Genomic DNA, 27791 nt, shown 5'->3' on the forward strand with positions numbered 1-27791 from the left:
CTACCTTCTTCCTTTACTCTCTTCCTTCCTCCCTCTCCTCCTCCCAGCCCCGGACTTGGATAGTCAGCAGGGGTGTGGTGGATTCCTGCTCCAGCCTGGATGCTGCCTGTTTGTGTACACTGTGACAGGCATGTTATAGGGGGCTCTGCCAGACTCCTAGCTCTGTGATCAAGTCCACCCATGCAGTGTGTCCCCACGCGCTCCAGCATTTGGGCAGCAGAAGCCACAAGGTCCAGTGTCTCCTGTTTGTTTTTCTGTGGTGGTTCTCAGCATTGACAGGAAGGATTCAGTGCTAGTTAGATCCTCTCCCTGGGCAGGAAGCTTCACAGCATAGCCCAGGGACTGCAAGAGGTTTATGTGGACCTTAGGTTCCTGACTTAGCTGTTTTGTTCCTCATCTGGCCTTAAGTCTGCATGACAGTTGGTGATTTGGGCCAATGTGCTGTCCCTGGACAAGCCAGTCCCCTTTGCTCTCCTGATGATAGTATCCATGCATGGGAGCCACTGATAGCATATTGTAGAGCCCAGGTGTGTCTGGTGAGGAAGGGACTCTGGATGCTGCTGGGGACCTCCTGCCCTGTGGGCAAGAAATTGGGTCTGTTGTTTTGAGAGTACCCGGCGATCTGGAGGGAATTGTCAGGTCTGTGGCTGCAAGCCTATGGTCTGCTGCATGACTTGCAGAGACTGGACAACCAGCCCCGGCTGTGTTCGGTAGTTATGTGAAGTAACTCGTGGAAGGGGTATGGGGTTGAGAGACTACTGGAAGGTAAGGAATAGGTAACACAGCTTCTGGGCATGGCTGCAACTTCACCAGGATTAGGAGAGAGCTGGAGAATTAGGAGTAGGAATTAGGAACAGGGCTCTCTCCAGGCCTGAGGATAGCTACTTTCTAGCTGTGTCTTACTGTGGCTGTCCATCTGTGCATGCACCTCTGGTGTCTTATGTCCTCAAATCTTTTCTAAGGACACCAGTCAGAGTAGAGGAGGACCCCACCCCAGTGACTTTGTTTTAACTTAATCACTCCTTTAAAAAAAAACAAACAGAGCTTTTTATTTTTTCACTTTTATTAGCATTTATTACAAAATAATAGGTAGCATTATGGCATCTCATACATGTATATGTTTTGATCATCTTTCGCCCCTATTATCAGCATCCCTTCCCAGTGCCCCAGAGCTTCCCTTCCTGTCTCCAAGCCCTCCTTCCACTTTCATGTATCATCTTGATTGTTTCTTTTCCTTTAGTCATTATTGTTACATATATACATATGTATAAATATGGAAACACGACCTTCTGAGTCCATTGAGTGTTGTTCGTATGTGTATGTGTTTAGGGTTGACCACTTGGTGTTGGGCAATCAGTTAGGGAACTCATCTCTGGGAAATACTAGCTCTCCCTCTCTGGGCAGTCATTAACTGTCTGTAGCCCTTCATCTAGGAGTAGGGTCTTGTGACATCCCCCCTTCCACGTTGGCATGCTAACTGGTGTTTTGTTCGGGTCTTGCTTAGGTTGCCCTAATGTTGAGATTTCATTAGTGCAGCTTCCCAATCCTATATAGAAGATAGAGGTTCTCAGCTTTGTAGAGCCTGGTCTTCAAGTAAAGTCCCATTAGGGGTTGGGATTTTACCTTTGCATGTTGTGGGGGACGCAGTCTCATCTGCACTCGACACCAAGAACAAGTCAAGTGCGTGATCCCAGAATGGGGAAAGGATGGATGAGAGCCTGGGTGGGTATGTTTTGGGTGGAGGGTACCCTTCTTTCCCTCTCCAGAAAGCCAGGCACAAGGAGAAGAAGCAAGCCTAGACTCCCATGGAGCTGGTGGAGAAGCAGCCCGGACTGGAAATTGGCCTGCTGGTTCTTGATTCCCTTTGATTCTGATCAGTGTTGCACAGCAGCCTGGGAGCAGAGCCCAAGCAGGCCCTCCACCCACTCTGGCTCGTCGTGGCTGCGGGTAGTTCATTAGCTATCTCTGGCTTGGGATGCACCACATCTGGGGATAATTGCAGGTCGGGTGTAGTGGGTCCTCCCCTCAGCCATCACTGGTCATTCTAAGGGTGATCCATCCCCACCAGGGAAACTGATCTTTCTCAGCACTCTCATGACTACAGAAAAGATGAATCTTGGATGTTTCTTAGTATGAATTCTAATCCCCCCACATAATGACCGGCAGAGGTGGCATCTCTGGTCCTCACTAAGAAATGGGCTGTAAACAGATATGATGAGGAGGAAGAGAGTTCTTCGTCTGTCTCCTTTGTCTCCTTCGTCCTCTCTGCTTTCAGATTCCATGTGCAAGCTGATGATCTCAGCAGTGCACCTGAGATGCTCAGGGTGAGGACGGTGGGAAACAGACCTTGAATTGTAGACAGGGGAGTCTGACTTGGGGCTAATGCAGTGAGAAGGGGTGGGCGTGGTTTCAGCTAGTGGGGTGAGTGGGGCATAACTGCCAAGGGTGCTCTCCAGGCCTAGGCAGTCTGGAGGGCACTGGCTGGTTGCTACAGCTATGAAGATGCTTCCACAAAGGACCAGCTGTAGAGCTCAGGGAGGCTCTAACTCCATCAGGGAGGAGAAAAGTCAATCCTGTTTGTCGGATGTGTACGGTGTGTGGGCAGCCCTTGAGCAATAGGTGGCCAGTTGGCTCAAGGGACTCCTACATTGTAGTGGACAGAGTGCCAAGTGCCCAGCCCATGAGATCACTGGAAGGGAAGACAGGCCGTGTTGTACTGCCGACCTGTGGTGACAGGGAAGCTGTAACCGGAGCCCATGTCCCTTATTTCTCTGCATCTGGTTCTTGCCCCTCGCGTCACCTTCCTTCCAGCTTCAAGGGAGCTTTGAGCTCATAGCCTTGCCCTGGACCACAACCTTGGAGTTCTCCAGTCATAGCTGGAGAACACAGGACAAGAGGCATCTGAAGGTCACTATCATCTCCTGGGTCTTCTTCCTGGTGCCCGCACAACCCACCCAGGAAGGCACTCTCGAGCCCAGCTTCCCTTCTGAGATGTAGCCACTGGTTCCCAAGGGCCGTTCTTGCTCCTCAGATGCCACTACTCAATCAGAACCCTCCAGAAATGTGTAGAATCTAAAGTACATTCAATTTGTTATCTTAACAAGGTAAATGGAGTTCTTGGTGTGTGGGAGAATTTATCAAGAAAAAGGATACTTTCTTTTAAATAATACAGTCTGGAGCTTTAGTTGAATTTAGTCAAATTTCTTTTTATTGAGATGGGGGTCTCATGCATGCTAGGCTCACCTTAAACTTGCTATGTGGTTGAGGATAACCTTGAACCTGTGATCCTCCTGCCTCCACTTCCTGAGATTTGGGATCATGGGACTCGTTCTGGCTACTAGACAAGCCCTTTGCCCACTCAGACAGAGTTTTAAATAGACTGATTCAGTCTCACTGTACTTCTCAAACCACTACAGTTGTTATTTGGTGAACTATGAAGATTAACTGAAAGATGAAAACAATTAAATGGGTTCTTCAGTATTCATACAATTATTTTTGTTACATGGAATTATGTCTTAATGCTGTAGGTTAATGTTATTTAATATATTTATTATAACCTTAACCTTATATATTAACTTTACTTGACATGTGCATTAAGTATGAATTAAATTAGCCTCAATAGTATTAGTATAGAATTATTATACAATTTAATTTTGGAAACTTTTTCTTCTCAAAATACCTTTTTGCCCATTAGCAGTCACACCTGTTCCAGTCCACCTGTCCCTCCACCAGATGTAGATACTTTGATGAATCTACTTTCTGTCTTTATGGATTTAACTATTCTGGGTATTTCATACAAATGGAGCTGTATAGAATATGACCCTTTGTCAGGGATCAGCCCGGACCTAAACCTTCTCTCTTACCAGAGTGGAGGGGTGGAAATAAATGAGGCTCCGTTTTCAGCTCCTCTGCAAGAGCCACGCGAGCTCTTGGCCACTGAGCCGTCTCTCCTGTCCTGTTTTAGTTTAGTGCCTTGTTTTGCTTTGTTGTTCTTTTAAGGCTGCTTTTAGATTCATGTGTAATCAAGGCAGAAGACAGAGATCTTACATGTTGTTTTCCCTTGTTTCCCAATGGTACTGTTTTACTGAACTAGTACAGTGTTACAGTGAAAACGTGCCTTCAGACACAGGCTCAAGGACCCCTCTCATCGCCCCTCCAGAACCACACCACCCACATTCTGAAGCTGGTGCCAGGAACCTGTTCTCTATTTCTATAAATTTGTAATATCATAAAAAAAAGGAAGCATCTGGTTTATGTATTCTTTTATATTGAACGTAATTCTCTGGAGATTGTTGATTATATCAGTAGTTTATTCTGGTTTATTGCTAAGTGGTATTCCACAGTGTGGCTGTTATCACAGTGTGTTTAACCATTCTGTCTGTGAAGGACATTCTGGTAGCATCCAGTTTATGATGATTATAAATAAAGCTGTTTTGAACACCATGTTTAAGTTTCATATGAGCATAAATATTAATTTCTCCAGTCTGGATGCCTAGAAATAGTGCTGAGGGATGTGGTATTTGCAAAAAATATTGAAATATATCAAAAACTGTTTTCCAAAGTGGTTGAACCATAGAACTGGAAGGATTTCAAACTGGCGGACTCTGAGGTAACTCTAAATGGGCTGCATACTGGTCCTTCACTAGATGCGTGACTTGCAAATGTTCTCTCTTAGACTGTGGCTTGTTTTCTCATCGTCTCAAGAGATTTTTGTTTTGTTTTGCTAGTGAGCAAACATTTTACCTTTTGATAAGATTCAATTTATCATTTTTTCATGTTTTCTGGCCCATTCAAGTTCTTGACTCGATCAAAGTTTCTTTTCTTTTATTGCTCTAAGTCAAGTCTAAGAATGCTGAGCTTAGCCATGATTCCTGAAGGTTGTCTCTGTTTTTCCAACAGATTTTCAGTTTTAGAATTAATAGATAAACCTGTGACATGTACTTCAAGGTGATATTTAAACAAGGTATGAGGGCACTTTCTTGGTTATGGGATGGCTGCTTTGTGGTTTATTGAAAACATTATCTTTTGGATTTTTGTAAACATAATCTCGGTATATTTGTGAAGGTTCACTTCTGGGTCTTGGACGTTATTACATCACCGTCAGTATTCATCCTTTCCTGGACTTTATCTTGAGTATTGTTTCTTTGTAGTAAGTCCTGGGGTTGGGTAGACTAACCGTTTCTACCTCTTGGTCTTTTTTCAAATGTTAGCAGTTATTTTCCTTTTGTCATCCCTACCAGTTTTGGAATGATCTCGCCTTTGTCTCCTGTAAATGTCGCTTGGCTTTGGTCCTGTCATCTAGAGAGAATTTGCATCCTTACAGGGTTGAGTCTTCCCTTCAGGAGGGAAGACTGTGACTCCATTTACTTAGCAATTCTTTGATTCTTTACTCAGAGCCTTGATTTTCAGAATACAAACTTTACACCTTTAAAATTAGCTTTACATTGTGGGCTTTTCCTTTTGAGCATCTGTAAACAGTGTGTGTGCATGTGCTCATTGCTACTATGTGGAAATGAGGGGGTTCTCGAAGGGCGGTTTGCCTATGTGACTCTTTGACATTGGTTATTTGTCCTAGGCATATTGGTTCTGTTTTTATAGATGAGACCACCATGTACTTGGTGCTCCTTCTATCCTGCAGCTCTTTTCTTACCTCCCCATGCTGACTAGCTTGCCAGGTGTGACATCAGATGCAAGTAGTGAGAGTCACTGCCCCATTCCTTGTTTAGATGGAAGGTCTGAAGTTCTCCCATTTAGAGTGGTGTGAACTGTCGGCTTCCTGGGGCTTCACTTTGTCAATATGAGGAAGTTCCTGGCTTCTCCTTTATAAAGATTTTCACCGTAGGTAAGAGCTACATTTCATTGTTTCCTTTATCAGTACTAATTGCTGCTATTTTCTTCCTTATCCCAGTATAGCATTGATATTTCAGTACTGAGCTAGCATCTCATTCTCGGGTTAGATTTCATTTGGTGGGAAATGCAGTTCATTTATGTGTTGGGAATTGCTTGCATCTTGGTAAGGATTCTTGTCATCTCTTTTCATTTTTATCATGTGCTTATGGCGTGTGTATGTGTGTGCGTGTGGAGGCCAGAGATCAATGTTTTTTTCCTCTATTGCTTTCCAATTTTGATTTTTATGTTTTAAAAAAGTAAATTATTAATTTCATTATTTTATCTTCAATTCCTCCCCTAACCACCACCTCACCAGTATATCTTTTTTTTGTATTATTTGTTTTTGTTTTAAATGCGCTGAGTCTGGTGCAGCTGGCATGTGTGTGGGGGTGGGGCTGTCTCGGAAACATAGGTAATCTTCCGTCCACGTCACTGAAGAAAATTGACTCTTGCTCCCCAGCAGCCATCAAGTGCCAGTAGTCCCTCAGCTAAGGGTGGAACTTCATAGGCCCCTCTTCCATCCATGCTGGGATTTGGTTGGCTTGATCTGTGGAGGTCTTGTGTATGCAGTCATAGCCCCCATGAGTCTGCGTGTGTAACACCCCATGTTCAGAAAACACCATTTCTCTGCAGTCTTCCCCTCCCTCTGGTTCTGCTGTCTTTCTGCCTCCTCTTGATGATCGCCCCCAACTTGAGAGGAAGGGGGTGATGTTGATGTCTCATTTAGGGCTGAGAATTTTGCAGTCTCTTAGTCTCTTGCATGCTGAGCAGTTATGAATCTCTGTAATAATAACCATATGCTGGAAAGATGGGCTTCTGTGATGAAGGCTGAGAGAGGCACTGATCTATGAGTATGAAGATAAGAACTTAGGGGCAGTTTAATTCTATTTTCATTTAGCAAATAGCAGGAAGTTCTACCCTAGAGACTATGATTGACTAGTCACAGATTCTTAGCCTACTTAATGGTACCAGATACGAGTTTTGTCTTGTGAAGCAGGACTTCATTCCAAGCAAGAAATGGTTGGTTACTCCCAGGACATCCATGCCACTGTGGAACCAGTGGGCGTATCTTGCCAGGCCAGTCATTATTGTAGCTTTCAGGGTTCAAAGCCGGGTAAGATTGCCTTTCTCCCCTGGCGGCATGGGGGATGAAGCTTTCATTTCAGAAATGTATTGATTTCTCCATGTTCTGTGACCCAATTGTGTGCGATCTTCAGCAATGGGGTGTCACCATCAAGTTCTGGAGGTTAACCAAACATAAGAGTATTAGCTTATAGTGTTTGGGGAGCATCTATGGAACCTCATTGTCCCCCAAAAGAGGTATCCTAGAGCTGGCACTGGGCTTTTTATTTGACAGCCTATGATGTATTTTCTCCCTGTTATGGGGAACTCCCTTTAAACTATTCTTGTATGTGTGTATATTTTAGGAAACTCCTAGAGAGTACGGTTCCCTGTGGCTTTTTCAAAGGGCTTTCCTGACCCTCCCCCACCCTTTAATCCTTCCTGCTCCTTTCTTCTTCTTCCTCCCTTTTGCCACCTGAGTTCTCTCCCCTCGCCTCTTGAAACCCACCATCATGGGCCCCTACCATTTTTATTTTTACTTCTGCAGATATTCCTGTTTAAATGCACAAATCTAAAGGTTTGCAGCTAGCATCTCCACAGGAGAGAGAACATATGGCATTTGCCTTTCTGAGTCTCTGTTCCTTCGCTCCGAGTGGTTATTTTCAGCTCCATGGATTTGTCTGAGAATTTCGTAATTTCGTTTTTCTGTATAGCTGGATAGCATTCCATTGTGTATCTGTGCGGCGTTTTCATCACCCATTCACTAGCTGACGGGAATCTGGGCTTTCCATTTCCTGTCTCTTGGGAATACAGCAACAGTGAGCAAGGGTGGGCAAGTGTCTTTGCAGTAGGAGAAGAGACCCGGGAGTTGTCTACCGATATCGTATGATAGATCAATTTTTAACATTTTGAGGAACATCCACACTGATCCCCACAGCGGCTGCGTCAGTCTGTGTTCCATCAGGTTGTGTTCTAAAGTTTTTACTTCTGAGTCGGAATTATATCTTCTTGTCTACAGGTAGCTGCTTGGGAGGTTGGAAAACCCTGGCAGCGAAAAATCCTGATGAAAATAACGCTAGCAGCGGAGCAGGTGTAACGGGCCGGTCACATGACCACTGACTGCCAAAATTGCTTCTTGCAGCCACCATGCCGTGGCTCAGCTTCCCGCGTGAAGGGTTTCACGATTCCATGTTAGAGGTTGCGTGCAGTTCCAGCAGCTTTTCTCTCTTAAGTCCCTCTTGTCACCTGGGGCCCTGGTCCACCCCATTCCTTGGAGGGTGGTATCCCCCTGTCTGACTGCTCCAGTACTTCGGCCTGCAACTCTGCTTGTACTGATGGACACTGCAGGCAGCGTAGCAATGGTCTAAGGCCCCCTGTGGGTTTGTGGTGAGAGTGTTGTGGGACTTTCAGGGGGGAATGTGGGAGAGGGTTAGCTGTGAAAGAAGGGGTGAATGTGAGCCAGCAGCCTGTCTCTGCATCCTCAGCTCAAGGAGCCCCCCGTTTCCTCCATGCTTCTGGGGCGACCTTTTTGGTAGCCTTTCCCATGGCCTTCTGAGTGTGCCGGAATCTTTGTGTTCCCACTTGGCCTGTGCTTTTGGATCTCATGGCTGTAACGTTCTCCGGAAGCTCAAGGTTGGTGCATTGTTAATTTCTGACATATTAATGAGTACGGCCCCCAGAAGTTCCTTTCAGCCCAGCCCAGCTGGTTACTGGCCCACCTTTGGGGGCCTCATCTTTGGCTGCATCCCTAGAGGGTTGTAGTGTAGGAAGGGACCTGACGACTCCCCATCATGCTCTCTCTGCCTTCTGTTTGTCCCCGAGAGTGGCCTGGGCAGTGTCCTCTTTCTTTGTGACCCAACTTGTAAACAGGTGATCCTGCCTTCTCCAGCTTACCCGTCTATGTCTGGGTCTATCAGCAAGGAGATGCGTGGGAACTGGTGTGGGGCTGGTGCGGGGCTGGTGTGGGGCTGGTGCAGGTAGGTTTATAGACAACACTAGACCGTGCTTATACATGTGGCGTTGGAGCAGGACCCTGGTGGCTTCTCTCAGATGCACAGATTCGCCCTAATCATCCTCCAGTGATGCACCTGGTTTTCTTCCTTTCGCCTAACATAAGCTTGCTTGTATTAGCAGCTTTCCGGGGTTTTCCCAGTGTTCCCATTGTGCTCTGTATTCATAGGATGAGCTATGCAAATTCAATACTGTCCATTGTGTGCAACAGAAGGGCGGGACTCTTCCATTACTTCCTGGAATCTTTAGGCTCTCAGGGACTGTGGCTGCCTCTTAGCTATTGCCCTGATAGTCTCTGTGGACACAGAGGCTTAGGTCCTTGAGAAAGGCACCAGGGTCGCAGTTGCCTATAGTCAGAGACGTGGTCTCTCACAGCCACCGTAGGCCATGGTCCAGGACAGACTGAGATCGGCAGGGAAGGAATGCACCCCGTGGCATGACTGCTTCAGCTCCCCAGAAGGAGGATGGCCAGGACACTGGGCCAGACAGGACGAGTCCAGCAGGGTGGGTAGGTGGGGGTCTGCGGGAGAGCCTGCAGCCAGTCAGAGCAGGGATTGAGCCTCCTCCCTCAACCTTGTCCTCCATGGTCAATAGATTGTTCTTCCCCATTCTTGTGATTGAAAGACCATTTTTGGTCTTCCTTTGCAAGGCAACATGGGATAGGGCATGAGAGGCCTGAGGGAAAAGGGGGCCCTTACACTTCAAATCCAGCACACAGCAGCACAGGCCTGGCAGATCAGAACAAGCTGGGGTTGAAATCAGGGAAGGTCACATCTGGAAGGTGAGAGACTGAGGCCGGCTCGCAGACAGGAACCTGAAGCCAGGGAGGGTGCCGGTGAATTCGCCAGGGTGCTTCGTCCCTTCGAAACAAACCATACCCTTATTCTTTTCTCTTGGGGAGAGAAAGAAAATGCTTACCCTACACAGATCAGGGAGGTATGAGAAGACAATGGCCAAGAGAAGGGGTCATCTTGTCCCTGAGGCTGTTTCTTCCTGTAACAAGGGGTCAGACTTTATAGGACTATTTCTGGATCCTGTTGGACCAGTAGAGGGAAGGGAAGGGGACCTAGTAGGGCCTTGGTAGGAGACAGTGCTCAGGGTATAGGCTGGAAGAGGGCTGGAAACATGTCTGTGAGGTAAGGCCCATCTATGCTGAGTTAGGCTTCTGGAGTCAATTGCTTGCTCCGTGGAAGTCCGTGTTTGAGTATCGGTCCATGGGGCTCTGGAGTCTGGGCAGTGCCTGCAGGCCTGGGCGTGTGCTGGCTTGCCTGAGCAGGGTCTGTAGACCCCACCACCACCACCTAACAGTGTCTCTCCTGGGCTAGCAGGAATGGGGGATGTCCTTGCTGTCTACCAAATGATGTTTCTCCTACTCAGGAGCGGCTGCTCATGAGCCTCTTGCCCCGGAATGTCGCCATGGAGATGAAGGAAGACTTCCTGAAGCCCCCTGAGAGGATTTTCCACAAGATTTACATCCAGAGGCATGACAACGTGAGGTAGGGATGGCACGTTCAGCAGCTTACTGGGAGGGTGAGAAGGTGTGTTGCGGGGGGGGGGGGGGGGGGGGGGGGGGGGGGGGGGGGAGGGGGGGGGGGGGGGGGGGGGGGGGGGGGGTAGAGGAGCTGGGAAGTGGATGAAGAGGTGGGGAGGGAGAGAGGGGGAGGAGGACAGAGGAACTAGAATATCTCTGTAGTTTAGGGGGAGGAAAGCAGTATGGTTGAGAAGCGATGGGTGGGTGTCCAACAAGGAAGCTGGTCCCGTGTAGAGGAGGCTGTGGCTTCTTAGGTGGCACATGCCAGTTCTCTTTCACGTTTCTTCCGCCAGTACTCACACTTCCTACGTTGGCAGGGAGACAGAACTTCGTCCAAAGAGTGTGTTTTCTTTTTTTAATTGTGGACTGGGGATTCTCCATTTCTGAATCATGGTGGAGTGTTTCTCGAGATGGGGGTCTTATCCTTCCCTTTCTCCTTCTAGGAGGTCGGAGGTGTCATTTGTATTTTACAGGAAAGGAACCCAAGCCTTCCATGTGAACCAGTGTGTGATATGTTGGCTGAAGTTGCTTGCCTGCTTAGAGAGATTCTGTTGAATCCTCTGTCTTAGCGGGTTGTACCGTCTTTTCAGCATACTTTGGATGACAGTTCAATGCACTTAGAGTGGCTGAGCTGTCACCTGTTTGGGAGTGCCACCGTGTGAGTGGCACTCAGGAGATGGAGTGGACACAGAGCACTTTTCTCTTCCGTTCTTCTGTGCTCTTCTGGGTTTTGGTGTCCGTGAAGACACAAGACCATGACGAAAAGCTCTCTTAGGTTGGGGAGCACAGGCTGGCTCATCCCAGATTAGTGAACGCTGATGAAGGCATCAAGGTACAGAGCGCCTGTGGCTAATCAGCTCACAGCTCTTACTCTGTGCATACCTGTGAATTCTTTCACTCCCTGTTGTAGGGCGCACGGTTTCCTTCCTCCCTCCGCAGAGGAGGACGCTGAAGTGGTGTGGAATGGGGCCCAGCTGTTTGGAGAGTAGCCGCAGAGCCAGCATGTGAACTCTGACAGCCCCAGAATTAGGGCTGAGACGCTCCTTGCTCAGTTCCTGGCTGTTTGCTATCCCCTCCCTCCCGTGAGCAGCTGGCATCGCTGCCTGCCTTGTGGGAATCAGGAAATTGAGATTCAGCCATGTGAAACGAATGTGCAGGATGCCCTGGGCAGGGGGTGGAGGGCTGGATGCAGGATTAGCTGCCATTCACATTTGATGTACTTCCCTTATTGCACCTGCTGCTCCTTGTTAGCGGGAAGGGACATAATTCAGTATCCCAGCAGCTTGCCCTGGAGGCGCACGGGCCACCAGGAGGTTTCAGCGAGAACCTGGAGGGCATACTGTAGGAGGGTGTCACAGTTGAGAGGCTTCTGGTAACTTGAGGGAGGAGGCAGCATTAGCCTTCTGCTTGCTCAACAGCAGAGATAAACAAACATACAAACTAGCTCTGCAGCCTTCCCGTGTCTTAGTTAAGTTTCTATCACTGTGAACGCCATGCCCGAAAGCTAGTTGTGGAGGACGGGGTTGGTTTGGCTTACACCTCCACATTGTAATCCATCACTGAAGGAAGTCAGGGCAGGGAGCTGATGCCGAGGCTGTGAGGGGCGCTGCTTACTGGCTTGTTCCCCATGACTTGCTCAACCTGCTTCCTTATAGAACCCAAGACCACAGCCGAGGGTCTTGGGCTTTAAGACAGGGCCTATCCACTTTAATCACTAATTAAGAAAATGCCCTACAGGCGTGCCTGTAGCCCTATCTTTTTTTAAATTTATTTATTTATTTATTTATTTATTTATTTATTTATTTATTAAAGCTTTCTGTCTCTTCCCCACCGCCGCCTCCCCTTTCCCTCCCCCTCCCCCAATCAAGTCCCCCTCCCTCCTCAGCCCCAAAAGCAATCAGGGTTCCCTGCCCTGTGGGAAGTCCAAGGACCACCCACCTCCTTCCAGGTCTAGTAAGGTGAGCATCCACGAAACTGCCTAGTCTCCCACGAAACCAATAGGTACAGTAGGATCAAAAACCCATTGCCATTGTTCTTGAGGTCTCAGTAGTCCTCATTGTCAACTATGTTCAGCGAGACCAGTTTTAACCCAGACTTTTTCAGACCCAGAACAGCTGGCCTTGGTGAGTTCCCGATAGAACATCCCCATTGTCTCATTGTATGGGTGCACCCCTCGCGGTCCTGAGTTCCTTGCTTGTGCTCTCTCTCCTTGGAAGCATTTTCTTAGTTGAGGTTCCCTCCTCTCAGATGGCATTAGCTTGGGTCAAGTTGACATAAAACTATCTTTTTTGTTTTTGTTTTATTTAGAAACATACCAATCCCAGTTCCCAATCCCTCCCCTCCCCCCATTCCCTCTACCTTTCCCCCAACCCACCCGCATATATTCCTCAGAGAGGGCAAGGCACATTGCTTTAAGGAAGGACCAAGGCTCTCCCTACTATATCTAGGTTGAGCAAGGTGCCCATCCAAAGAGAATGAGTTCCGAAAAGCCAGTACATGCAGTAGGGATTAATCCTGGTCCCACTGCCAGCGTCCTCTCAGTCTGCCCCAGCCATACAACTGTCACCCACATTCAGAGGGCCTAGTTTGGTTTTCTGTTGGTTCCTTCCCTGTCCGACCAGAGTTGGTGAGCTCCCATTGGCTCAGGTAAGCTGTTTCAGTGGGTGTCCCCATCATGGTCTTGACCTCTTTGTTCATATTCTCACTCCTCCCACTCTTCGACTGGATTTGGGAGCTCAGCCCAGTGCTTCACTGTGGGTCTCTGCCTCTGTGGTACCAGCTGCTGGATGAAGGTTCTATGGTGACAGTTAAGATAGTCATCAATCTGACTACAGGGCAAGGCCAGTTTGGGCACCCTCTCCACTATTGCTTAGAGTTTTAGCTGGGGTCTCTAGTGCCAGGTTTCCTGATAGCCCCATAATGGCTCCCTCAATCATGCTATCTCTTTCATTGCTCTCCATCTCTGTCCTTCCCCCATCTCGATCATCCTGTTCCCTCAAGTTCTTCTGCATCCTCCCCTTCTCCTATCCACACACTGGGAGGGAGAGACTTCATCAGCGTGACCAGTTCCCCAGCTGCTCTGGGGCTGCCGAAACAAGCGGCATCTGCAGTTCAGTCCTGAATTTCCGAAAAGTCTGACAGTCTTGATTTGCTGGGAAAACAGAGGTGGAGCTTTAGCTGGATGTTCTCCATGAGTTCTCACGCATGTGTCCCCTGCTCAGGACAGAGTGGACCGATGGGACCCACAGATGCCTGCTGGGGACACAGAGAGCTGATAAAGGGCCTGAGCGTCTTGACTAGAATAAGTGACGTGGTTGCTCTCTTCCGTGAGACTGTTCTCTAAAGGTTGGGAGCGAAGAGCCACGCAAAGGCGTCCCAAACAAAGGAGGAAGGTAGACCTGCAGACACAGATCTGAGAAAATGCACTTACATGGATTGCTTCACAGGAGAATAAAAATAGCTCTCAAGAAGCTAGAAAAGAATTGTGCACGAGGAAAATGAGAGTTTCAGCAGGGAAACAGAAGCACCAAGGAGTACAAAGTCAGAAAGCTTAAGACCGTAACGACCGAATATAAAATTCCCTAGAGGAGAATAGGGACTCAGGCAGAAAAAAACAATCGGTGAACTGGAAGACAGGTCCCTGGGAAGTCCCAGGCAGAGGGTCAGAAAGAGAAGAGAGAATGGGAAGGAATGGAGGAGGGTAAGGGGACTTGAGACGCCAGCGTTGGGCACATCATAGGACTGCTGAAGGAGAAAGTGGGAGAGGGGACAAAAGCTTTTGTGTTTGTTCTTTTTCTTCCTCCTCCTTCCTAAAAGACAGGATTTCTCTGTGTAGCCCTGGTTTTCCTTGAAATCAGATTAAAGGTTTGTGCCCACCACCTTCCAGACCATAAAGATTTTAGAAAATCTTTTCAGATAGACATGTGGAGACAGAAATGGGCTTCCAGAACTAGGAAACATATATGACACCGAATAAGATGACCTTAAAGAAATTTACATGACAAAATCCTGTAAAGTTGAGACAAAGTGAGAATTCTGAAAACAGCAGCAGAAAGTGCCTTCCTGTAAATAACAGCATCCCCACCAGGTTGTCTGTGGATCTTTAGGCAGAAACCGTGCAGGGCAGAGAGCGTAAGTGACATATTCCAAATATTTAAAGCACACGACAGAAACTCCATAGACCAGAGGTGCCGCGCCTGAGACATCCTTCTGCAGGCCACCGGAAACATGTGGTAGACAGGTAAACATGTGGCAAACAGGTAAACAAATGTGAAAAAGTTAAAAGTCAAAGGTTTTTACATAACTTAATATACGATACAAGTACATGTAAACTGTGGTGAGCAGATTATGGAAGAGGTATTAAATAGTACATTTTCTTCTGTGTGACGCAACAGCAGTATGATATCAAGAAGTTAACCGAAACAAAAAAGAGAAAATAATCACAGCATTCCAATCCAGAAAACCAACAAACAGCAGCTTAACACGTAAGAGAATGCAAACAAAAGATCCACAGGCCCAAGAGGCAGTGTGAGCCATAAAGGCAGTGGGAGCCCTTCTCCATCAATACTCCATGTGTCGCTGGGGTAAAATCCCCCATCACTCAAAAGACAGAATGGCTGATGGGAACATCGGTCAAACAGACACAAGTCAAACCAGTGACCGAGCAGTCTCACCATACTTCGTGTGCAGGAAGCTTGCTTCATGAGGACGCACCTCCAGCTGGAGGGGAAGAGGTGAAGAGCGTCTGTGTGAACGAGAACCAGGGGAGAGCAAGTATACTCTTGCCGACATGGTCAGAAGAGATGGCATTTCATCATGGTTGAGGAGCCAGTTTGCAATAACAGTCATAAAAGCCCACACCCAACACAAAACACTGAAATATGCAAAGCAAGCATCGATAGACCTGAAAGGGGAGTTGTCCATCAAATCAATAGTAATCCACTTTTTCTGATGGTAAGCAGAGCGTTCAGACAGAAGGGTAACGAGAGAGGAAGACGATGATTAACACTGTAGATTTGGTGCCAGTAGATGGAAGAGACTGGACCATCCCACTCAGCAGTAGAATCTACATTCTTCTCAAGTGCCTGTGACTCTTTCTCTTTCACAGAACACACAAGGTCATGTAAAAAATCTCAATAAATTTGAGAGAAGTAAATCATACTATATTTCTGACCTAAAAGCACTGGATTTCTTGACTACAAATTATACTGCAAAGCTGTCATGATTGAAACAGTATGACATGAAAACAGAAATTTAGACAGGATGAAATAGAATAAGGAACCCAGAATACATGTACCCAACGTGCCCTCAAGAGTGGCAAACATGAAATAAGGGAAGGGTTATCTTCAGTAGATAGTGCTCGAAAAGCCAAACATCCACACATGGAACAATGAAATTGGACCTTCATCTGATACCATATACGCAATCAACTAAAATTGATTATAACCTGAAATGTATAAAATCCTAGAAAGAAAAATGGGCTGAGTTCTATGACATTGTTTTTTTGGCAATGATTTCATAGCAGCAATAGCAGGAGTAACTGGAATTAGATCCAGCTTGGTGATTCATCAAACTCCGGCAATCACCCAGGAGTGTGTCCTCGGGAGAAACCGCTGGGCATCAAGACTGGGACTCTGTGGCTTCAGCACCCGTCCCCTTGCTCTTTCTCTTAAGCTCCACAGCCTCTGGAGGCTGAGAATGTGCCCCTTCAAAGCTCTGCACTCAGAATTGTCAGGGTTTGCTGACCTGGTGATTCCCTGGGAAGCCCTCTCATTGGCCTTTGCCAGCAGCCCTGACTCAGCCCCGCCTCAGCCACAGCCTCAGCCGCTCAGAGCCTTTGTTGGAAACAGCCCAGGGTGATCCTTCAGCACTGCAGCTGCTTCCGGCAGCGGTGACAGTTGAGGCAGGCAGCAAGGTGACTGGAAATAATGAAAGGGACAGCTGGGTACTGAATGAACATGGGGGTCCTGTGCAAAGGTCTAGGCACAGATGTGGGAATTTCAGAAGACCAAGCCTATGCAGAATTAGTTTGCACAGAACGTCCAAACCAGTCGTGACCAGAACCCTCAGATGGGCATGGGCGAGACTCATTTCTAGAGTTGCTGTCTTGTGCTCTCAGATATATTGGATATGCTGCAAAAAGTGTGCATGGCTCATACATGAGCAAAACAAGCAGTCAGCAGAAACCGTCCCCAAGGAAGCCTAGACATTGGGATTCTTAGACGAACATTTGAAGTCAGCGATTTTAAATGTGTTCAAACTGTCTGTGCAATTAAAGGAAGCCATGGCGATGTTTCCTCACCAAACAGAGGATACCAACAGTGCAGACTTTTTTTTTAAAAATAACCAAATCAAATAGAACTTCTAAATTTAAGACGTACAAGTGAGGTGAAAATTTTCTGGAGGGGTTCAGTTGCTGACTTGAGCCGGCAGCGGGAGAATAAGAGAACTTAATGGCAGAGCCAGGAGCGTCGCCATGCAGCAGGAGGGTGGGGAAAATGGAGAACCAGGAAGGGTTTCAGAACGCTGTGAGGTGCTATCAAGCTTATCAACACACACGTGTTGAGATTCCCTAGGCAAGGGAAGAAGACAGGACTTTTGAAAAAACAGTGACTAAAAATAGTCCTTAAAACAACACCCCCCCCCACACCATATTAATCTATTTATCCAAGAAGCTTGATGTGTTTTAAAGTGAATAAACTTAGAGACCCACACCAAGGCATATCCTAGTCAAAGTGATGACAGCCAGAGATGCAGGCAGAATCTGAAAGCAACAGGAGAGAGAGGGCTATCTAGAAGTGATCTTGGTTTATGGAGATGAGGGCAGGGCCAGAAGCCAGCAGGAAGGTACGTTCAAAGGCTGGAGTAAAAAGGGAAGAGCTCTGCGTCCTCCAGGACACGGGAGCTGCAGCACTGGCCCCTCCACAGAAGCTCCATTCGCTCCGTGGCTCCTTAGCTCCCTGCTCTCTTCTTGCCGGGCAAAGCTGGTCCGCTCATAGCTGGAAGTCTAGGCCCCTCAACCTTCTCCTTGTCTCTTTCCACCACAGATAAATAAAATGCCTTGACATATTTCAAACGTCCCCTTCCCCTGGCCAGAAGAATCCCGAGGGCAGAGGTATTTATTGGAATCTCCTGTTTATGGTCCATCCCAAGCACCCGTCCAGCATAGCTAGCCCTTCGTGAGCAGCCGGCAAGTAAATAACACTTCAGATGAGTGTGAATGGAGGACCAGGAGGAAACAGTGGTTTGAACTCAGACTGTGACACCACAGCAAGACCTGCACAGCCTCAAGCCACACAAAATCCCAGCAGGGGGAGGGGAAGTGGACATAAATTCTGAAAGATGCTGGAAGAGGGAAAATCAGTGGAGCACCCAGCCTCATGCTCGGAAGTAGTTGGCCAACACAAAACAGACGCCATGTTTTTTTTTTTGTTTTGTTTTTTTTGTTTTGGTTTCTCTCTCTATGTGTGTATGCATTCATGCTTGAATTTTATTTTTTTAAATTTGGTTTGGTTTTAGTTTTGTGTTTTTTGTTTAAAGAGAGAGAAGGGACATGAAGTTAGGTAGATGGGTTGGGGGAGGAACCTGGAGAGGGGAAAGAATGTGATTAAAATATACTGTATGAAAAAATTTAAAAACAGAAGAGATAAAAATATTGTATATGGTTATGGACATGTGCACGCTCATTTCCGCGTCGCAGATGAGAAGTGGGCATGAGGAAGGGCAAACAGTCTCCTCGCTGTAGCTGGTGGAGTGGGGCTGTTCTGCCAGAGCCCAGCGCTAACCCCTGCTCCCCTCCGGTACTGTCCGGCCTGGCTTATCTTTGGCAACACCCTCTGTTGTCCACAAGAGCGCTCATTTCTTTTTGCCTGACATTTGTAGCTCCCACAGAGGGGTGCAGAAGGGGGAGCGTCTTGCTCCCTGAAATTATGGGAAAGCTCTGAATATTTGAGCAGCATAGTTAAAGACAGACCTTAAAGCTAAACAACGTTTAAAAACAATATTTTTCATCTCTCATATGTTTGCAGAATATGTTTTCGTTTTGAAAGAGAAAATAATAGGAAAATACCTTTTAGAATCTTATCTTCTGTAGAAAATTGAGCAGGCACCATGTTCTAGAGACTGGCCCCAGTTCTGCAATAAATAATCACCTAATACTTGGGGGGTGTCATGTGGGGCTATGAACCTTCAACACCAGTGGTTCTCAACTTTCCAAATGCGTTAATATATATCCTTTCTCATGCATGATGACCCCCCCAACCATAAAGTTTTTTTTCTTTGCTACTGTTATGAATCATAATGTAAACAGCCATATTTCTTATAGTCTTAGGTGAGCCCTGTGAAAGGGTTATTTGAACCCCCCTCCAAACACAAAGGAGTCACAACTCACAGGTTAAGAACCGCTGCTCTACACAGTTATTTAGGGCTTTGGTTCTGACACTCTGATGGGCACATGCATCCACGTAGCAGAAGAAGATGGCTGGTGGGAATGGACCATTCCTTTCTTAAAAGCTAGACACTCTACTTCCTGCCCCTGGCCCCAATGTAGATGCCCATGGTGAGCTATTGGGAAGCTAGTAAGAGCTCCCTATGTGGGGTGAGGGATCAGCATGAGGGATGGCAAGCTCAAGTGGCCCAGCAACTAATCTCTCTGTGACCAAGAGGTGTGCCTTGCGGCTGTCCTAAGCCTAGGTCCTCTTGCCTATAAAAGAAAGAAGAAGTGTTGTGGGTTAATACTTTTTTATACTATAAAGGTTTGTCTTCATATTGGTTTAATAAAGCATTGATTGGCCCATAGCCAGGCAGGAAGTATAGGCAGGGCAGCCAGACTAGGAGAATTCTGGGAAGAGGAAAGAGACAGTTGGCAGTCAGACCCAGAGGAAGCAAGATGAGAATGCCTTACTCAGAAAAGGTACCAAGCCACGTGGCTAAATATAGATAAGAATTATGGGTTAATATAAGTTGTAAGAGCTAGTTAGTAATAAGCTTGAGCTATAGGCCAAACAGTTTATAACTAATATAAGCCTCTGTGTGTTTATTTGGGACTGAATGACTGTGGGGCCTGGCAGGATAGAAACTTCCATGTACAATGAAGTCTACAAGTCAGCTTTCAGGAGTAAGCAAGGGTATAGATGGAAAAGGCTATGCAACTCTTAGCTCATCATTTCCTAAGTGACCAAGGAGAGGTGACCTGGATCCCCTTCCTCTTGCAGCATCCTGTTTGCAGACATTGTGGGGTTCACAGGTCTGGCATCCCAGTGCACGGCCCAGGAGCTGGTGAAACTGCTCAACGAACTCTTCGGCAAGTTCGACGAGTTAGCCACGGTAAGCACAATGTTTGCTTTTGTTCTCTTGATTAAGCCAGAGCGCTTCTGGAGTGGTGCTCTGTCCAGCCAGCCTCGGTATCTGCAGTATAGGGGCCTCACTGGTCAGTGGTTCTACGTTAGGCCTAAGTTTGGTACCTGCACTTCATAAGTTACACTGGCTCCTTCCAAGAGGCGTTCAGATGGAACCGTGTCCTGCGGGCTGCACTTGGCCTTGGCCAGCCTGGCACTGTGCACCTGGGACGATCACAGCCCCCTCTCTACCTGTGCCTCTTCTGGGGCTGGCCTTGCTCTGGGGTTGCCCTCCTTCTGAGCTGGAAAATGCCTGCTACCTCTTCCCCCAGTCCCTGCTGAAACCCCTGCTCCTGGTGATTCTACTGCAGACTCTCCCTTCCCCAGCCCCTGCTGATGCTAGGAATGTTGGGGATGCTCACCAGGCTTCCTGCTGGAATTCTTAACATTTGGCACTTGTGGTAGGTAAGCCTTGCTGAAGGGTGGCACTCTGTCCTTAGGCTCCACGTCTCTGTGTGAGAGCCTAGTGTATGGTCTTAGGAGTCCTTTGCACTTCTGGAACTTTACCCTGTAGGCTGAAATCCCTGTAGCTCACCCGTCTTTTAGATCTACACTGATCCTGGCTCCCAGCCTGTGTAGGTGGGGGCAAGTTCCACAGCGCACCAGCTGTACCTGAGGAAGAGTGGGAACCACTGACAGAGGGAGGGAGGGAGGGAGGGAGGGAGGGAGGGAGGGAGCAGAAGGCAGAGGTGGGAACACTTGAGCATGTAATTTATTGGGGTGCTACTGCCTGTCTTACCTCCTAACCATCTTTACCCTTCAAGGTGGTGAAGGGGTTTATTGTGGAGTTACATTCTCTTTTTCCTAGCCTTGGCCCGGGTAGGGCATGGGTGCTGGGAAACTGAGGGGCATGGGTAGCCATTTCCTCGGTGAAGGCAGCAGGGAAGGGTTTCTTAGTGAAGTGAGTTGGGCAGCCAGGGCTGGTGCGACTTGTCAGAATTGGGTGCAGTGCTGGCTGTGTAAGGAGACTCAGTGGGCATGGGTTAGGTTATTGGCAGACGCCAGACAGCAGGTTTAATGTTTGACTGCAGGTGGGAGTAGCCCCAAGCTGGGCAGAGAGGAGATTAAGGTGGGAAGGGTGGCAGCAAGAATTTGAGACAGTACTCCCTTCTCTTAGTTATGGACGCCATTGTTGTAGTGAACACCAGAACCTAAAGCAAGCTGGGAAGTCAGGGCAGGAACTCAAGCAAGTCAGGAACCTAGAGGCAGGAATTGATGCTGAGGACATGGAGGGGTGCTTCTTACTGGCTTGCTCCTTATGACTTGCTCAGTCTGTTTTCTTTTAGAACACTGGGCTGCCAGTCCAGGGATGGCTCCATCACAGTGGGCTGGGTCCTCCCCCATTAATCACTAATTAAACAAATGTCCCACAGACTTGCCTATAGCCCCATCTTAAGGAGGCATTTTCTCAACTGAGCATCCCTCCTCTCCGATGACTTTAGCTCGTGTCAGGCTGACATAAAACTATCCCCCTGCCCCCTTGATGAGGTCCCATGGAATGTTGCTGGAGTGAACGTCTCAGAATTGGATGGTAAAGTTACTTTCTGTGTAAATCTCTTCTGGAAAAGCCCCTCCTGGGGTACCACAGGATGTCCTAGTCAGGGTGCTGTAGGACCCCTAACTGGGAAAGGCTTGTCTTCCGTCTGCTGCTTTTATTGGACACTGGGCTGCCTGTCTGTGAGGTCTCTGCAGCCTTGTCTTGTCCCTCTGAGTGTGGCTGTGCCTGTCCTCATGAGAGCTTCCCTTGCACTCTGAGGTGAGTCCCTGGGTCTTGCTGTGGTGTAAAGGGTTTCTGGTCCCACATGATGGAGGGCTGTTGTGGGGAGAGGAGAGCAGGTGGCATGGTCGGCGACAGCGTGCAGCTCACTGAGGCGAGGGCAGGTCTGAAGCCCTTCTGCGTTTGGGTCAGAAAGCACATTTTGACAAGACGCGGGGTAGCTCTGAGGAGACTGCAGCGCGGAGCTGTCACAGAGGTAGCCAGCGGTGGTCCTAGGTCTGTCCCGGACTTCTGCTCTTTACTAGGGAGCTCATTCTTTGGAGGCTTCTGATCAGAGGATCAAAGTTGACCCTACCAGGGCCCCCCTTTTTTTCCTTTCTTGTGCCCTGAGCTTGTGCCGCCTAAAAGTTGGTGTATGTGGGGAGGGATGGGTTTCCCATCCCCATTATGCAGTTCATCCAGGAAGTCCCGTGGCATCATCCCCCAGAGGACCCACTTTCAGTCGGCTCCAGATGTCTGTCCCCTCACTTAGGAACTTCCCAGAACTTGTGTAGTCTCCTACAAGGACTCAAAGTGGTAGGCAGAGACCAGATGTATCACCTTGGATACAGATCCTCAAAATCAAGGTAGAACTTTAAGAGCATGGACTTTGGATTTGGTTGCACTTGACAACGCGAATAGGAAATGGTGGCCCAGTTATAGCCTGTGACAGGTAGGGCAGGTAACTATGCCTCGTTAAGGAGATGCTTATGGTGAAGCCAGCTCCCCAGGGCCTTGTGGTTTCAAAGCCTTATTCCTAGGGTAGAACTGGTACTCACCGGTGCTTCAAAGTTCCAAAGGCGGTTCCTGTGAGGGGGAGGGGGGCTTTCTTATTTGGCCTCTGACCTTTGAGCTATCTGTGGAGTAGAGGTATAGGTGGCCGCCAGTTCATCCTGTTGCCTTGTGTGGCTGTTTTCCTTTAAGACGGGGTATATATGGGCAAGCCACACTCGTTTCCAAATCAGCTCTGAGGTCCCGGTTATGACCAAGGAGACTGGCACACAGCAGAGGACACATGAATTTATCAAGTGAGACAATGCCACACTAAGATGTCTGCTTCGGTGGCCTCTGGACTCACTGGCCTGGCTTCTGAGAGCGGTAGAGCTCTGAGGATGCCTGTTTATGAGGAGAGTCAGAAAAGCCTGGGCCGTAACCATGGCTGCAGCAGCCTCTTCTAGAGCTGCTGAGCAAGCAGGGAGCAGGCCAGCACTGATGAAAGCCAGCATGCCTGCATTTGCATTTACTGAGGGCTCTGCTTCCCAGTTGTGACAGCCACTAAGAGCTGTTTACCCCTTCTTTCCGCTGTGACTATGAGATCTTGGGAACTTGGCCTGGTGAGCACCTGGAGAGAAAGTCAGTGGCAATGTGGCTCACAGATGTGTCTGGGAAGAAGCGCACCTCTGACTGGCCTTTGGTGAGCGACATGGATGTCATGTGGATGTGGGGTATGCTCCCAACCTCAGGTAGCCCTTCTGCAGTTGCTCAGCCTTGCCAGAGGGTGTGGTAGTCCTTGGAAGGAAAGCTCTAGTCATTTCTCTCAATTCTCCTCCCAGGAGGGGTTTGTAGCTCCCAGGGCCTGATCCAGAACCAACCATCAGTGTCCCAAATACCTGGAAATCTTCATTTTACAAACTGGATTTTGTGGCCAGCATCTGAGTGAACGACTTGCTAAAGGACATGCTTACATGCAGAATGCTGGGCCTAGGGGTGTTCTCTTACCCCCTACCTTGACCCCCTGAATCTTCCTCCTATCCAATTGAGACTCACCTTGACTGCCCCAAGACTCTGGTTTCGGGCACCCCTCCTGGTCCCACAGTCTCCAGGGGCCCAGCACAGTTTCTGTTCTTGCTGCCTTCCTCCCATGCTCATGGGATAGTCCTGCCATGCCCTCCTGGGACAAGAAGGTATGAGAGCCCCTCCCACAGCCCCCCAAGGAAGGCATAGTACTTTGTGAGCTGAGTTTGGGTATTTTGGAGGAAGATCTTTGTTGAGAAAAGTCTGTCTTTTGTGGAAGTCTTTGTGAACAAAGGAAAGGTTTAAACAATGCGTATCTTCCTCCGCCTGATGCATGCCACTCTCTGAAAACACAGGGACCAAAGTGTGGCTCTGGCTCCTAAGTGCCTGCCCATGACTGATGTCCCAATAAAGGGTGCCAGGTGTCAGGCTGTGTTCGCTTCTGGGTGCTGGCTATGCCCCACACCTTCCTGCAGCAGCTTTCTCTCAGAGGCTTTGCCTTCTCCAGAACAAGGCTTGCTCTGTTCTGTTCTTGGCTTCTCGTTTCTCGCTCTTCTAGTGGCATGGAGGGCCCTTCAGAGAAAATACTTCTAATCCTTCTCATTGCCTAGAAGCATCCCATTGTCTGGCTGAATCAAAGCTTGTTGTCTCTTCACAGCCTGATGGGCATCTGGGTTATTTCTGGGCTAGCTTATTCCAAATAAAGCTGCCGAGAGCATTTGTGTCTAAGACTTCGTGCCGGTGAGTGCTTGCCGTTTTCTTGTGTAAATGCGTAGGAGTGGGCAGATGACAGAATTTGCTGAATTTACATTTAGTGTTTTAAGAAATGAACCCAGTACTTTCCAGATTGCCTGTTGCCGTCTCACGTCCCCAACCATAGTGTGTGGTACCAGTTTCTCTGCATCTTTGTCTTCTGCGGTGGCTGGGCTTTTAAATGGTTGTGTGGTCTCCCTAGTAACAAGCCATGCATATCTTGTAATGGCTTGTTGGCCATCCATGTGTCATCTTTGGAGTATCCATTTTGGTTTTTTTTTGGGTGTTTTTTGACCATTCTTCTTTATAAATTGGGTTGATCTCAAAACTGTGGGGTTTTGAGACTACGTCTACTTTATTTTTAATTGTTTTGGTTGGGGTTGCACTGTGTTTTCTGAGCTGGCCTCGAACTCACATCACCCCATCTTAGCCCTGAGTGCTGAGATCACAGGTGTGTGCCACTGTGCCCTGCCCAAGAGTTCATAACGGTCCACAAGCTGGCCCTTCTTCAGACGCATGCCTTGCAGGGTTTTCCCCTTGTGTATTGTGCTCCTTCGAACAGTATTCTTTGAAGAGCAGAACATTTTAAGCAGTCTATCAGGTTTTTTTTTTTCTTCGAGACAGGGTTTCTCTGTGGCTTTGGAGCCTGTCCTGGAACTCGCTCTGTAGACCAGGCTGGTCTCGAACTCACAGAGATCCGCCTGCCGCTGCCTCCCGAGTGCTGGGATTAAAGGCGTGCGCCACCACCGCCCGGCCAGGTTGTTTGTTTTATGGGATTGCATTGTTGTGTTGCGTCTGCGCTGTCCTTGCCCAATGTCTGTCATTGTACTGGTTTCTTGAGGCCGCGCTGGCAACGTCCCATGAAGATCTGGAAGCTCGAAACAACAGGAATTTGTTCTTACAGGTTTGGAGCCTGCAATTGGAATCAGTACTGTTGGCAGAGCTGTTCTTCCTGCAGGCACTCCAGAGAGGCTAGCCTCTGCCTCACACACCCTCTGCTGGCTCCTGCCAGGTCTCCCGAGTCTCCTTCTGCCTCAAGTGGCCTTTCCTCCTCCTCTCCCCTCCTCCGCTCCCTCGTGCCCCACTCCGCAGTGGACAGGTTTCTTATTTCAGATCTTTAACTAAATCATATCTATGGAGATTCGTCTTTTTATTGCCTAATAAAGGTGATATCATTGATATTTCTGAGGGACATATATACATATATATATGTATGTATACGCACACACACATACAAATACATATACATAGCTCACTACACACTGAACTTGCTCTGAGTTTTGGTCTTTTGCTGAAAGAAATGAGGGTGGCTCTGACTATTCCAAGGGATTACTGTAGCAAGAAGCTCCATAACAAAACTCCCGTAATATAAACTCTAAAATCTCTAGGCTAGTGCCTAGCCCAGGGTTGCCATGCAATAAAGATCATAATAATAATCATCGCCCTGGCCAGGGAACCCAGCACAAGCGAGGCCATCTGTCAGAGCGGCACAAATATCTGGACGTTCAGTGTGAAAAAAATTAGGGTGTTCTCTCCCCAGATATTAGCTCATCTTTCTTTAATCCCATCAAGGTCTTTAATTCATAACCAGATAACGCTGGCTGCAGAACAGGCCCATTCGCTAGCTGGGTCTGTTTTAGAGAACTGTCAATTAGCTGCTATCTCACGGCCACGGTGATTAAATCAGGCTGCACTCTGCAGAGGCTCAAGACCCAGTGTGCTCCTCACCAGCTGTGATTGCCCCCCTGCTCCCCTCCGCCGAAGTGAGCACGTGTTCCTAACACTTGCTGCCTAAGGCTCAGACTGTGGCACAGAGAGCAAACATATATTCTGTATTTTCTGAGGCCTGTGTCCACACTCGAAAACAACCACCCTCAGGAGCCCAGGCATATTCACCCACAAATCTATTGTGTTCTCACACATTCTTCGTGTGCGTATGTTTTTAGTAACTTTTCGAAGATGTTGTTCTTGGAGAAACACACGTGACAGAGAATGGCAGCTAATCTTATCCCTTGCTTTGCTTGCCAGCTGCCTAAGCCGGGCCTGCACTGTCCAGTAGGGAAGCAAATCTAATAGAACTGTTTGCCTCAGTGAGGGCCTACAGATGCCCTGATAATGTTTACAATACATCTTGAGTTAATTTTTATATATACAAATCAAAGCCATTTATTTTGCCTGCAGGCCCTCAACATTTACCATATCAAATTTTTAGGGACTGCACTTTTCATATAGAGCTGGGCAGGGGTCTTTCTGGACATTCTGTTCTGTTCCATTGCTCCGTGTATCTGCCTTGACACCCGGACTGCCCGTGGGTCCTATAGCTTCATGGTGGTCTGTGCTCAGGTGTTGTGGTCCAACAAACTGGGAAGTTCTTTCTCAGGTGACGCCGGTGACTTTAGGCGCTGTACTTTCTAATATACACTGAGAATCATTTCTCTGGTTCTACCACAAAGGCTGCTGTACTTTGAATCCACGAGAACCAACACCTACAGATGTTGAAACTTCTGATTCGTGAACATAGTTCATCTCTGCGTTGATAGAACGTGTTTAGTTTTTCTTTAAAATGTGTGATTTTTTTTCACAACATACAAATGTTTTAAATCTTTTTCCTTTTCGTGTGTTTCATTTATTTCCTCAGATATGTCTTTAAGTAGATCCTACTTTTGATAGCATAATTCATGTTGATTTTTAAATATTAGTTTACAGTTGTTTTTTATGAACAGCAGAATGTAAATTAAGTTTTTATATTGGTTTATTGCTCTGAAAGTGGAGTTTCCACTGGACTTCTCACATCAGTGGTCACGTTTGTACATGAATGCATCTTAGCTTAGTTTGTTTTCCATCAGGAGGCCTTTGATTTTTTATTTTCCTGCTTCATTTGACTGGCTAGAACCTCTGGTGTAATGTCAGACGAAAGTGCAAGAGCAGCATTCTTGGCTTCTTTTCGATTTCTGGGGCATCACTCTGCATTCTTCCGTCATTAAGAATCATATTAGCAGTGGGGTTTCTGTGGAGTTTTTTGTTGAACTGAACAGTTTCCCTTTATTCCAAGTTTCCTCTGATTTATTTTTTAAATCTGAAATGCCAGTTGTATTTTGCTGGGTTTTCCCCCTTATGCATCTGTAGGGATGGTCCTGATTTCCTGTGTACTTCACTGCATGAGGGATGCACGCCTGATGTTAGCCTGTAAAAAGACCTGTGTGTGGGCTGGAGAGATGACTCTGTGGTTAAGAGCACTGGTTGCTCTTCCAGAGGTCCTGAGTTCAATTCCCAGCAACCATATGGTGGCTTACAACCATCTGTAATGAGATCTGGTGCCCTCTTCTGGCATGCAGGCATACATGGAGGCAGAATGTTGTATACATAATAAATAAATAAATAAATCTAAAAAAAACCAAACAACCTATGTGTTTCTGGGGCCTCCGTACACTTGTGATATTATTCTCTTCCTTGTGTGGTTTTTGCCTTTGATTTGCCGACATCTCTCTAGAACTTTCCCCATCTGTGTTGAGATCTTCATCTGTGGCGTTTCTTCTTCCATCTCTCCATGCTATCGAGTGTGATCTCGAGGCTGAGTTTGTTAATGCTTCCTCTTGCCCAGCTCTCGAGATGCCTGTGTAAAGTTGGTGTCTCTTTCTTTCTCAATATGTAGTAGGATAGG

At 47.6% G+C, this 27791-nt stretch overlaps 1 protein-coding gene across 1 annotated transcript in view; it reads left to right on the plus strand.

Annotated features, from left to right (window-relative positions):
* The window catches only part of Adcy1 (adenylate cyclase 1), a 110678-nt gene that overhangs the window by 19979 nt on the left and 62908 nt on the right, over positions 1-27791 (plus strand). Inside the window, exons 3-4 of the mRNA XM_050141382.1 lie at positions 10339-10457; positions 19705-19816. Coding sequence (XP_049997339.1) covers positions 10339-10457; positions 19705-19816 — 231 coding nt within the window. The remainder of the gene's footprint in view (positions 1-10338; positions 10458-19704; positions 19817-27791) is intronic.

The sequence above is a fragment of the Alexandromys fortis genome, unplaced genomic scaffold, assembly GCF_014885135.2.
Source record: "Alexandromys fortis isolate MF-2015 unplaced genomic scaffold, M_Fortis_MF-2015_v1.1 scaffold_7, whole genome shotgun sequence".
Classification (NCBI taxonomy): Eukaryota; Metazoa; Chordata; class Mammalia; order Rodentia; family Cricetidae; genus Alexandromys; species Alexandromys fortis.